This window comes from Barbus barbus, assembly GCF_936440315.1.
Source record: "Barbus barbus genome assembly, chromosome: 26".
Classification (NCBI taxonomy): Eukaryota; Metazoa; Chordata; class Actinopteri; order Cypriniformes; family Cyprinidae; genus Barbus; species Barbus barbus.
The window spans coordinates 13,826,119-13,838,214 of record NC_136754.1 but is presented as its reverse complement, the minus strand read 5'-3'; the positions used below and the strand labels follow the sequence as shown (position 1 = coordinate 13,838,214).

The 12,096-nt window shown below is 38.2% G+C and overlaps 1 protein-coding gene across 1 annotated transcript; it reads left to right on the top strand.

Moving 5' to 3' along the window:
* The first annotated feature begins 7,551 nt into the window (after nucleotides 1-7,551).
* Nucleotides 7,552-11,269, top strand: LOC306845550 (peptidase inhibitor 15-like). Its single transcript, XM_079378420.1, has 6 exons — nucleotides 7,552-7,630; nucleotides 7,787-8,090; nucleotides 8,492-8,610; nucleotides 8,875-9,007; nucleotides 9,080-9,195; nucleotides 9,351-11,269. The coding sequence occupies exons 2-6, from the start codon at nucleotides 7,794-7,796 to the stop codon at nucleotides 9,484-9,486; spliced, it is 801 nt and encodes a 266-aa protein (XP_079234546.1). The 5' UTR covers nucleotides 7,552-7,630; nucleotides 7,787-7,793; the 3' UTR covers nucleotides 9,487-11,269.
* The last annotated feature ends 827 nt before the right edge of the window (nucleotides 11,270-12,096 follow it).

Sequence of the window (12,096 nt, the reverse complement as noted above, 5' to 3'; positions counted from 1 at the left end):
CTCAGTGGTCAGAATCCTGCCGACAGAATTGTCTCCCTTCTACCTCAGCCAGAAAGGTGACGTATAGATCACTCCCCGCCGAATACCATGATCTTGCAGAGGCATTCAGTAAAACCAGAGCCACCCAGCTTCCACCGCACAGAATAGGTGATTGTGCCATTGACCTTCAACCAGGTTCTCAACCTCCCAAGGGGAGAATCTTCCCTCTATCTCAACCTGAAGCAGAGGCTATGAAATTGTATATTGAAGAGGAACTCGCTAAAGGATTCATAAGACCATCCACCTCACCTGCCTCTGCCGGATTCTTTTTTGTTAAGAAGGATGGGGGACTTCATCCTTGCATTGATTATCAAGGGCTCAACGACATAACCATCAAATTCCGCTATCCACTACCCCTGGTTCCAGCGGCTCTAGAACAACTCCGTGAAGCAAGACATTTCACCAAGCTAGATCTGCGCAGCGCCTACAACCTCATTCGCATTCAGGAGGGTGATGAGTGTAAAACGGCCTTTTCCACCACGACTGGGCACTATGAATATCTTGTTATGCCGTTCGGGCTTGCAAACAGTCCCTCCGTATTCCAGTCCTCCATTAACGACGTCTTCAGAGACATGCTTAATCGCTGGGTCATTGTCTATATTGACGACATTCTAATTTACTCAAGGTCACTCAAAGATCATGTCAAGCACATCCGAGCAGTCTTACAACGCCTTATAGATCATCAGTTATTCGCCAAAGCCGAGAAATGTGAATTTCATCAAGAATCTGTGTCTTTCCTCGGCTACGTGATCAGTTCTGGAGGGGTAGCTATGGATGATAAGAATGAGGTCCCCAATTCACCTCACGAGTATGAACAGCCTTCTGCCAGAAATTAGATAATAGATTAGATTAGAAAATAGAGATTCTGGCTCTCGTCGCCGGGGCAGGATACTTCAGTATCTAGTGGACTGGGAGGGGTACGGCCCGGAGGAACAATCATGGGTCAGTGCGGAGGACATCTTGGACCCTTCTCTTACCGCAGACTTTCATTGAGACCATCCGGATAGGCCGGCCCCAAGGCCCCGTGGAAGACCCAGGCGTCATTTGCCTCTTCGCTCTGTCACAAACTCAGCCTCTGTGGCTCCCTCCGATCACCACCAGAGGGAACCCTCACCTGAGTATTAACTCTGTAATTTGGACTTCATTTCCCATCACACCCCGTACCTGAGACTGATTACCTGCACAGGTTTTCCCCATTGACTGGTCTATTTAATCTGCTCAACCCTTGCTCTCATTGCGAAGTCTTGTTCTTGCCATGCAGACATTTCTGAGCGTTTATTCCGTGTTTGATTTCCTGTTGCCGACCTGGACTGTTTACCCGTTTATGATAGAACTCTGCCTGCTTAATCTGACTCTGCCTGCCTTGCTGATCTGTTTTGTTATCTGTCTGCCGCCTGCCTAGACCTCTATCCCGAACTCTGTTTATGATTCTGCCCTGCCTATGTGGTACCTGACGCCTGTGATTGACCTATGCTTGTATGACCATTCTTGTGTGATGATAAAGCTGCACATGGATCTTAAAGACACTGCCTCTGCGTTACACCGACAATGTTTTGGCATATCTTCTACAGAAATGTTGCATTATTTCACAAATCATTTGTAACTAACAAACGGCCACCCTAACTTATGCAACAATGCTCTCTGAAGAAATAAATGTATTTTGGATGATCTTTCATTTTTGTCAAGGAACACATCACCCTATTACAGTTATATTACAATGAGACATGTTTCTTAACAAATGACGTGGTAAATTTTTCTTTGATAACCATGACCGGTTCAAAGGATCTGTTGGTCTATGGTAGCACAGATGCCTCAGATGTGTCTGTTCTTATTTATAGCATTTATCCCACAAGTTATTCAATCAAGTGACTGATGTTTTTACAGAAGGAAGGGGAAGTGGTGTGTGGCCAAGCATACTCAGAATTTGTGCTCTGCATTTAACCCATCCAAGTGTACACACAGTAGTGAACATACACCTGGATGCTGCGGCGCCCGGGGAGCAGTTGGGGCTTTGGTGCCTTGCTCAAGGGTCTCACCTCAGTCGTGGTATTGAGGGTGGAGAGAGTGTTGGTTATTCACCTAACCCACCTACAATCCCTGCTGGACCTGAGACTCGAACCCACGACCAACTCTCTATCCATTAGGCCACGACTGCCCTTAGAAGGTGATGCAAATGCATTTTGTGATGCAAATGGATTTTTAACGGAATCGTTAAAAAGATCCCTTTTTCATCCATTTATTTTCTGAACTGCTTGTAGGGTCAATGTAACAAATGAACACTACCATACAAAGGTTTGAGGTCAGTAAGATTTTATGTGTTTACGGTATTTATTTATTTTCAATTTATTTTATTTTGCAAGGATGAATTAAATTAATCAAAAGTGCCAGTCAATACATTTATAATATTATAAAATAACTGTATTTCAAATAAATGCTGTTCTTTTGAACTTTCTATCCATAAAGAATCCTGAAAATGCATTACGGTTTACACAGAAATATCAAGCAGCACAACTGTTTTTTACACTGACTGTAAGAAATGTTTCTTGAGCACCAAATCAGCATATTAAAGTGATATCTGAAGGATCGTGTGAAAATTAAGATTGGAGTAATGGCAACTGAGATTTCAGCTTTGCCATAAATTCCATTTTAAAATATATTAAAATTAAGACAGTTATTTGACATTGTGAAACTTTTTCACAATATTACAGTTTTTGATGTATTTTTTAATAAATAAAATGCAAATAAATGCAGTCTTACTGAGAACTTCTTTCAAAAACATTTTCTTATGGTCCCAAACTTTTGAACTGTATGATTGCGCATGCTTTTCATTCACAATGTTCTTTATTAAACAAAAAAAGCCAAGGACAACTTGTTACAACAAAAAGTGACTTTATATGGACTTAGTGATGGCAATGGACAAATACTGCCTGGTTCTCCATGTGATAGAAGGTGAATGAACACAATGTTCCTGTTTGAGATTTTCTCCTTAAAGAATAATTTAATAGTATGTTTCTTGTCATTATTTTTTTCCAGCCTAAAATGTTCAGTTCTACATTTCAAGATTGAATGAACCGTGATGAATCATTCGACCAAAACGCATTTACACATGCATGCACACAACTGCATATATTAATAACTACAGTCATTTGTTACTTCTTTTTGTATTTTGACTGTAGTGCTTTTTTTTTTCTTTTTTTTTATAGAGTAGTTTTGAATATGTGAATGACCATATAGGACATGGAAAATAATGAAAATAAAATGAATAGGTCCAATGCATATGCACATGGCAAGCATGGCTATAATGTATGTAATTTTTGACTTTTAATTGCTGGAGAACTCAGAGAATACAAGTCATATAAGCAGGTCTGGGCAAATAATGTTTTAAGGAATATAAACAGTTATTGAAAGAAGCCATTGGCTTGAGTAAGCTGGTCTTCTAATTACAGGTTTGTCATTTGGACGTTTCACTGGGATGGTATTACCTCCTAAACAGGGCACAGGGTAATAAAGTCGTTATTCTTTTACTATGAGCTTCCAGTTTGCAAGAACATCATTGGGTGGAGCACACAAATGCTCAGCAAGGTTATGGATGATTTGGCAGTAGACCTTCTTTTTTTTCTTTCTCCTACGCTTCAGTTATTGCTAAACAGTACTTCTCCACTAAATTTGAATATACATTGTAAAATTATCAAATATTAATTCATAATGTAATAATGAATTTAATCAGCATAATACTAGGGCAACATTCATAAAATATGCAAAAGCTGGCATTTTCATTTCATTTTTCTCTATACTGCTGAAGCTCAGTCTATGTGAAATGTATACTTAAACTCAAAAACAGCCCAAATGGTTCCTTCATTACAAATCAAATACCGTGCACAGATGAAAGGAAATTCATAAGATTCCAGATATTCATTCACCTTATTCATCTGGTTTCTTGCATGCTGTTTTATCATTTTCTTACCTTTGCACAGATACTATGCAATTTAAAATGATGCCGTTTTCAGTTACTTGTATTTTTCGAAAAGTTTCTTTATACACTTTTTGTTGTTTACACAGTATATGAAGTAGTTTGGTGCACTGACACGTTATTGAAGTGCCATTCTGCAAAACTGAAAAAGAAGATTTTAAATAACATTTGTCCATTTTATTAAGGCTATAATTGAGGGTATTAAATAGGAACTCTCTCTTACTGGGCCTTGTCACAGTAAGAGAGAGAACCAATAAGGTCCTCTCAGTGTATAATCATCTTATACACTCATATTATTATTGGTTTATTTCAGAGGTGTACAATTCTGCTCCTGAAGGGATAAATGTCTTGCAGAGTTTAGCTCCAGTTAGCTCCAGCACACTTGCCTAGAAGTTTCTAGTGAGTCTCGAAGATCTTGATTATCTGGTTCAGGGGTGTTTAATTAGGATTGGAGCTAAACTCTGCAGGTCAGTGGTCGCTGATTCATTTAGGGACAGTAAAAAAAAAGAAGAAGAAAAAAAAAAAGAAGACCTATGACTCCAGCCAAAGAACTGAAAAATGCATTGCACACAGAGAATACAGCATATGCTAATTTGCATCTCAAGTCCCTAAGAAGGCTTTTCTTTAAACAAAATAACCCTTATTAGGCCCAGTGGTGAGAAGACCCACTGAAAAAGTTGCAAAGGCATGATATAATGCCAAACATTTCCTTTATACAATTTTACCCAAAAGCTAAACTTCTAACTTAGGGCTAATTACTGCTTGGAGACAGTAAACATCTCCCTTCTGGACTGAAGAATGCATAAGTAGTAACATTCAATTCCAAGAAAACCTGCAAATTCACAGTTCAGTTGAAGGGGGAATGGGGTCATATGTGCGTCACGTTGCTCTTACTCAGCTTCCACCTGCCAAAGAAAACGATATGCCTCTGAAGGGCTTCTTAACTTGGCTTTACACATGCTGGCAAATGGGCTCTTTGGATTCAAACACTGAACAAGTGTATTTGTATAATGAATAAGAAAAGAAAACAAATACATAATACAAAAAACATATCTCACAAACTTTCTACACCTAAGCTGTTAACTACACTGAGAAAAGTTAGTTATGTCCATTAAAAAACTTTTAATCTCCACAAAGAATGGTTATACTTTATGACATTTATGACTTTTTATATACAGTGCCTATAAAAAAAGTATTCTTACCCCTTCATTTTTTTTCACAATTTGTTATGTTGCAGCCTTATGTTAAACTGCTTTGAATTACTTTTTTCCAAATCAATCTACACTTAATACACCACAATGACAAAGCAAAAACAGAATTGTCACAACTTGTCGTGAATTGTCTTCGTAAATGTATAAAAACAAAAAAATGAAATGAGTACATTACATAAGTATTCATACCCTTAACTCAGTAATTAGCTGAAGCACCTTTACAGCCTCAAGTCTTTTTGGGTATGATACGACAAGCTTTGCCCATCAGAATTTGGCAATTATCTGCCATTGTTCTCCTCAACTCTTCACATCTCAAGCTCTGTCAGGTTGGATGGGGCAGATACACATTTTCAGGTTTCTCCAGAAATAACTGATTGCATTCAAGCCGAGGCTGTGGCTGGGCCACTCAAGGACATTCAAAGAGTTGTCTATAAGCCTCTCTTGCTGTGTGCTTATTTTCATTGTCCTGTTGGAAGGTGGACCTTCTGCCCAGTCTGAGGTTCTGAATGCTCTGGACTGGGTTTTCATTAAGGCTATCTCAATATTTTGGTGCATTGAGCTTTTCTTACTCTGACGAGTCCCTCAGTCCCTGCCACTGAAAAACAGCCCCACAGCATGAGGCTGCTACAACCACACTTTACTTTTGGGATGGTACTCTGCAGGTGATGAGCAGAGCTGGTAACATGATGCTTGGAATTGAGGTTCATCAGACCAGAGAATCTTGTTTCTCAAGAGTCTGAGGGTCCTTGCGGTGCAAATTCCAAGTGTGTTTTCATGTGTCTTCACTGAGGAGAGGATTGAGTTTGGCCAAACAGCCATAAAGCCCAGATCGGTGGAGTGTTGCATTGATGTTTATCCTTCTGTAGGTTTCTCCTATGTCCATTTATGATCATGGAGCTCAACTAGAGTGACCATCAGCTTCTTGGTCATCACTATAACCAAAGCCCTTTTCCATCAATTGCTCAGTTTGGCCAGGTGGCCAGCTCTAGGAAGAGTTCTGGTTGTTTCAAACTTCTTCCATTAAGGGTAATGGAGACTACATGCTTCTGTGAACCTTCAATGCAGCAAATTTTTTTTCTGAACTCTTCCCCAGATGTGTTATTTTGATGTAATCCTATGAGCTCTACAGGCAGTATTTTTTTTTTTTTTTAAACTCAGGGCTTGGTTTTTGCTCTGATATGCATTTTCAGCTGTTAAACCTTATATTAAGACGTGTGCGTTTACAAATCATACCCATTCAATTGAATTTGCCACAGGTTAACTCCACTCGAAGTGTAGTATCATCTACAAGCAATATGAATGCTACTGAGCTAAATTTCAACTGTCCCAGATAAGGGTATGATTACTTATGCAATGGAATCATTTAAGTTTTTTATTTTTAATAAATTTGCAAAGATGTTAAAGACCTTTTTTTTGCTTTGTCATTATGGTGCATGGAGTGTAAGATTGATGTGGGGGGGGGGGGGATAATTTTAAAGCAGTTTAACATAAGGCAGCAACATAACAAAATGTGAAAAAAAATGAATGAACACTTTTTAAGTCGTGACGTATTGTCAAGTATGGTGACCCATACTCGAAATTGGTGCTCTGCGTTTAACCCATCCAAGTGCACACACACAGCAGTGAGTAGTGAAGAAATGCGCACACACACACACACACCGTGAACACACCCCCGGAGCAGTGGGCAGCCATGCTGCAGCGCCCGGGGAGCAGTTGGGGGTTCGGCGCCTTGCTCAAGGGCACCTCAGTCGTGGTATTGAGGGTGGTATTGGACATTCACTCCCCCCACCTACAATCCCTGCCGGCCAGGGACTCGAACCCGCAACCTTTCGAATATATATATATATATATATATATATATATATATATATATATATATTTGTTGTTTTTTTTCAATTTTGTGTGCTGTGAAAATTACATCTAACTTCATATGCGTGCCATTGCAAAGACAGTTTCGTTTTCTTCAATATGGCGTCTAACCCACCTGATCTAGGTCTATAAGTAAGCTGATCAAATTATTTCTATTCATAAAAAAAACAATTGTCCATTTACGCATTTTTTAGTTAAGCAGCAGTGTTCATAACGAAAACACACACACACACACACACATACACAGGTTTATTAGGACATGAATTGGAGATAGACTTTCACTATTAGGTACTACTAGCCTATTAAAACAGTAGCCTCAAAGAGCGAAAGATAGTGTGCTGGTCTCATGCTGGCTGGAAACGTTCCCTGTTCAGGTAACCGGCGGGTAGCAGAGCACCTTGCGCTTGCCTCCTGAATCGCAGCAGCACAGTATAAAAGCCAGAGGCAGTAGTGGACAGGATTAGAGATCTCCAGGAGGATAACTGAGACTCACTGAGCTGCTGCTTCACCGCACACTCAAACAGATCCGAACACTTCAACGGTACGATGTTGATGCAGAAAACTTATATAAACCTTTATAACATTTTTATATACGTTATATGCCATTTTAAATATTTTAAATATCATATTTTTCAGTCTTTGTCTTATATATATATATATGAGATGAAAATGTTCATGAGTATTATTTCATTTGCAGATTATCAATGATTATTTATCAAAAAGGGATGAAGAGCAACAACTTTTTTACCGATTTGCTGCTTCTATTCATAGCCAGTAATGCGAGCGCTTGGGTTATCAGAAATGCTACTGAAACGCTCACCGGAACCAATATCACTATCGATAAATCGCAAATGCGGATTGACGGATTAGCATCCATGCCCAAATCAAGGCGAAAACGGTTTACGGAAAACATTTCGCAAAGTGACATGATAGCTATTTTGGACTATCACAACAAGGTGCGAGCGAATGTTTTCCCACCTGCAGCCAACATGGAGTATATGGTAAGCAACCGATCCCTCTCATCTTTCCATCTTTCCAAATAAACATTATGCAGCATTTTACATATCAATAGCAAAACTATAAAAAGCTGATTAGATCTTCATTTATATCATTCGACAGCTCCTCCTGCTGGATACAATAAAATATTATAAAAGCCTAATAGCTTCAAGCCATTTAATCCCAATGATACATTTACTTTTGATTTTAAAAGGTATAAAATACTTGTTGAGTTATTGTACACAGAATTTTGCAATCACACTGATTCATATGGACATTTATAACATATGAGAGTGTGTGTGTGCATGATTAAATGCCATTTTATTTGACATGTATATGAAGGAAAAAAAAAAGTGAAATAATAATAATTACATTTTTATTTCACACAATTGTTATGTTGTTTTAGGTTTGGGATGAAGGCCTGGCCAGGTCAGCTGAAGCTTGGGCAGCCACATGTATTTGGGAACATGGACCTCCTTACCTTCTCCGATATCTGGGTCAAAACCTCTCAGTCCGAACTGGCAAGTAAGTCTTGCAGGTGACAGTTGTTTGCTATTGATAGAAGAACCTCTCAGATCTTTATTATTCTTAGAATAAAGAAGAATTGTGCTTATTTAATGGCTTGAAATGTCACTTTGTCAGCATTATCAAATTACAAACAATGAACTAGACTCAAGGCAATGGGCCAGACCAGAATTTCATGTTTTGGATGCAGTCCAGTGGATAATACTTCTTGTTTTTTCTCTCTCATTTTCTAAATGGCACCCAAATTGCTTCTGCTCCTGCCAGTTACCGCTCCATTCTTCAGCTGGTTAAACCTTGGTATGATGAGGTCAGAGATTATGTGTTTCCATACCCACATGACTGCAATCCTCGCTGCCCGATGCGCTGTTACGGACCCATGTGCACACATTACACACAAGTGAGTTTGGGTGCAAGTCATAATTCAGATTAAGCAAACGGTAAAATGTCTAACGCTCTCTGAATGTTTCAGATGGTGTGGGCGTCATCAAACAGAGTTGGATGTGCCATCCAAACCTGTTACAATATGGTAGTGTGGGGCGCTGTGTGGAGGGAGGCGACGTACTTGGTCTGCAATTATTCTCCAAAGTTAGTCATGTTTTTATCTTTTCATGCAACCCTAGCCAGATATTACACCCAACAAGAGCACAGAGTACCCTTCTCAGTCTGATAATGACAGCACATGACTAAGGTGTTATGTGCTCATCTTTGTGGTATATTTTTAAAACCGTCCTATTTTTCAGGGGCAACTGGATTGGTGAGGCACCTTACAGAGTCGGTGTGCCATGTTCAGCCTGTCCTCCAAGCTATGGAGGTTCATGCAGCAACAACATGTGCTTTCCTGCCATCAACTCAAACTTCATGTACTGGTTTAAATGAGCTGTCTGTCATATGTTTAAAGGAATAGTTCATGCAAAAATGAAAAATCAGGCCATCCAAGATTTAGATGAGTTTGTTTCTTCCTCTGAACAGATTTGGAGAAATCTAGCATTACATCACTTACCATGCCAATGGATCCCCTGTAGCGAATGTGTGCCGTCAAAATGAGAGTGCAAACAGCTGATAAAAACATCATGATAATCCACAAGGACTCCACATGACTCCATTGCATCAAAAACTTCTTGTGACATGAAAACCTGCATGTTTGTTATAAACAATTAAAAAAAAAAAGAATCGCTTCTGCTTAAAATAGGAGTCCTCTATCCAAAATATTGCTTTCTCCAGTGAAAAATCAGAATCAGAGTCTGTATCAGAAAAGAAATACACACCGTTCTACCATTGTTTACAAGCAAATACAGTCTAAAGCAGTTCTAAACAATCATGCCAATGGATTTTGAATGAGAGGACAACATGGGATGGACTTTTTCACTTGAGGAAGCGTTATTATGATATATACCACATTTTAAAGTTAAAAGCCTTAATAATGAATTTGTTTCTAACAAACATGCAACTTTTCACTTTCCAAGATGTTTTCACTTTTCCGAGATGTCCAATGAGGGCACCCATTCACTGCAGAGGAACCATTGTTGAGCAAGTGATGTAATCTGTTCAGATGAAGAAACAAACTCATCTATATCTCGGGTGGCCTGAAGGTGAGTACATTTCCAGCAAATGTTTGGGTGATCTGTTCCTTTAATTCTATTGAGTGCATTTTTACCGTGATGTATATCTTTTAAATCTATATTGATTTTGTACAGCAGGTATAGCTGCTTTTGTTTTCTTGTATGTGATACTGTCGATTCCAGAAATGGTGCTAATGTTAATACAATCTTAACATGACTGTTTTAGAATCAGCCATCATATTGATGCTCATGAATAGATTAGTTATATTTTCTTCTGATGCACAGATTAAGTCTGTTCTGATCACTCTATATAACTATGTTTATATTCCACTTTTATACACATACATTAAAAAAAAAAAAAAAAAACTGTTTCATCAGGGTTTTTCCAAGGTGCTTAGACATAAAACATTCAAGCTATTTTTGGTAATCACGTTTTTAAAGCTGTCCGTGCATTTTCAGTACCAAAAACCACTCCAAAGTTTTTGTAATGATAATGTTACATGTATTTTCAGCATTTTTATTTGGTCATATAAAGTTTTTATAAGTGTTTAGATATATTTTATGTTGTTGTGTGCTTGATGCTTTTACCTATATTGGCAATTCATGATAAATGATCATGAAATGGTGCTCTTCTATGACAAAGATTGTTATTCTGAATTTGATTTACATAATGTTTGGTGAACAGTAACATTGCTATGGTTACGCTTACATGACCTCAGATTGTGACCTCTCCCCAACGCCACATCCTTATTTTATAGCTAGTTCTCTGGAAGTGAGAAGGAGCATCTAAAATATAAAATTATTGTATAATCTCATATAAATTTGTATTATATATTAAAAAAAAATGTGCCAGAATATTGTAACAAACTGTTCTTTCAATTGGTGGCTCATTGAGATAATTATTAACTGCATTAGTTCTTCATTCCCAGCTTATAGCGGTATTGTTGTCTTCTTTTTTTTCTTTTAAATAAGGGATAAGATCTCATGCCCTTAAATCTCCTTACACACAGGATAGCACATATTGCACTGCGATTATTTATTTCAGCCCAATATGCAGTTTTTGTGCTGAAAATATACTAATAAAGAAGTCTTTACTTGTGAGTGTGTTTTGGGGTCCAGTTTACATGAGGTTGACACTGCATTTAAAATATTGCAAATATACACTGATATTTCTTCGAATTCAAGAGATGTATTGAATTAATTCGTAAATACATTTCTAAGATTTTCCTAGCACATGTTGCTCATTGTCAGAGGCTGCTGCACTACATGACCTTTATTGATTGTGTAAATGTTTGTCTATGAAGCTAAATGGTTCCAGTTAGCCTGGACAGTTTTGCAGTGTTGCTTCTCATCCACTTTCCAGATTTTTTTTTTTTTTTACCTCTTGTTTATCTTAATATACGCCTTTCTGTTCTGTTTCTGAAAACTCAGAGCTGTCCAAAGATCTGCAGGCCTCAAATTTTGAGTCACCTGAAATGATTCCTGATCACTGTGCAAGACTGATCTGGTGAAAACATTCTCAGCATTTCTGTTTGTTGATTAAGCTGAAATATGAGAAATAGTGAACCAATAGTATGTTTGCTCAGGGAAAAAAACAACACACCCTTATTTTTTTAATTTTTCAGACCATCAGTATTGGCAATGGATGTAAGCAGAAAGAAACTGAAAGACTTTCCCCCTCACCACCACCAAATAACAAACATAACAACCCAGCTCCCTCAGCAAAATATAGGTCAGAACCACAGCATACATTAACTAGGCCTGCTGAAGGCCTTCCTGGCCAACAGATACATTGAAATGACCATTCTTTTTCAAATTCTTCACCAGATGTGCACATTGTAGAGTATGCATCTAAAGGTAAGTTAATTCTCGCTCCATTAAGGTTACATGATTAAAATTATGTGACTGCCAGAAATACCAGATTATT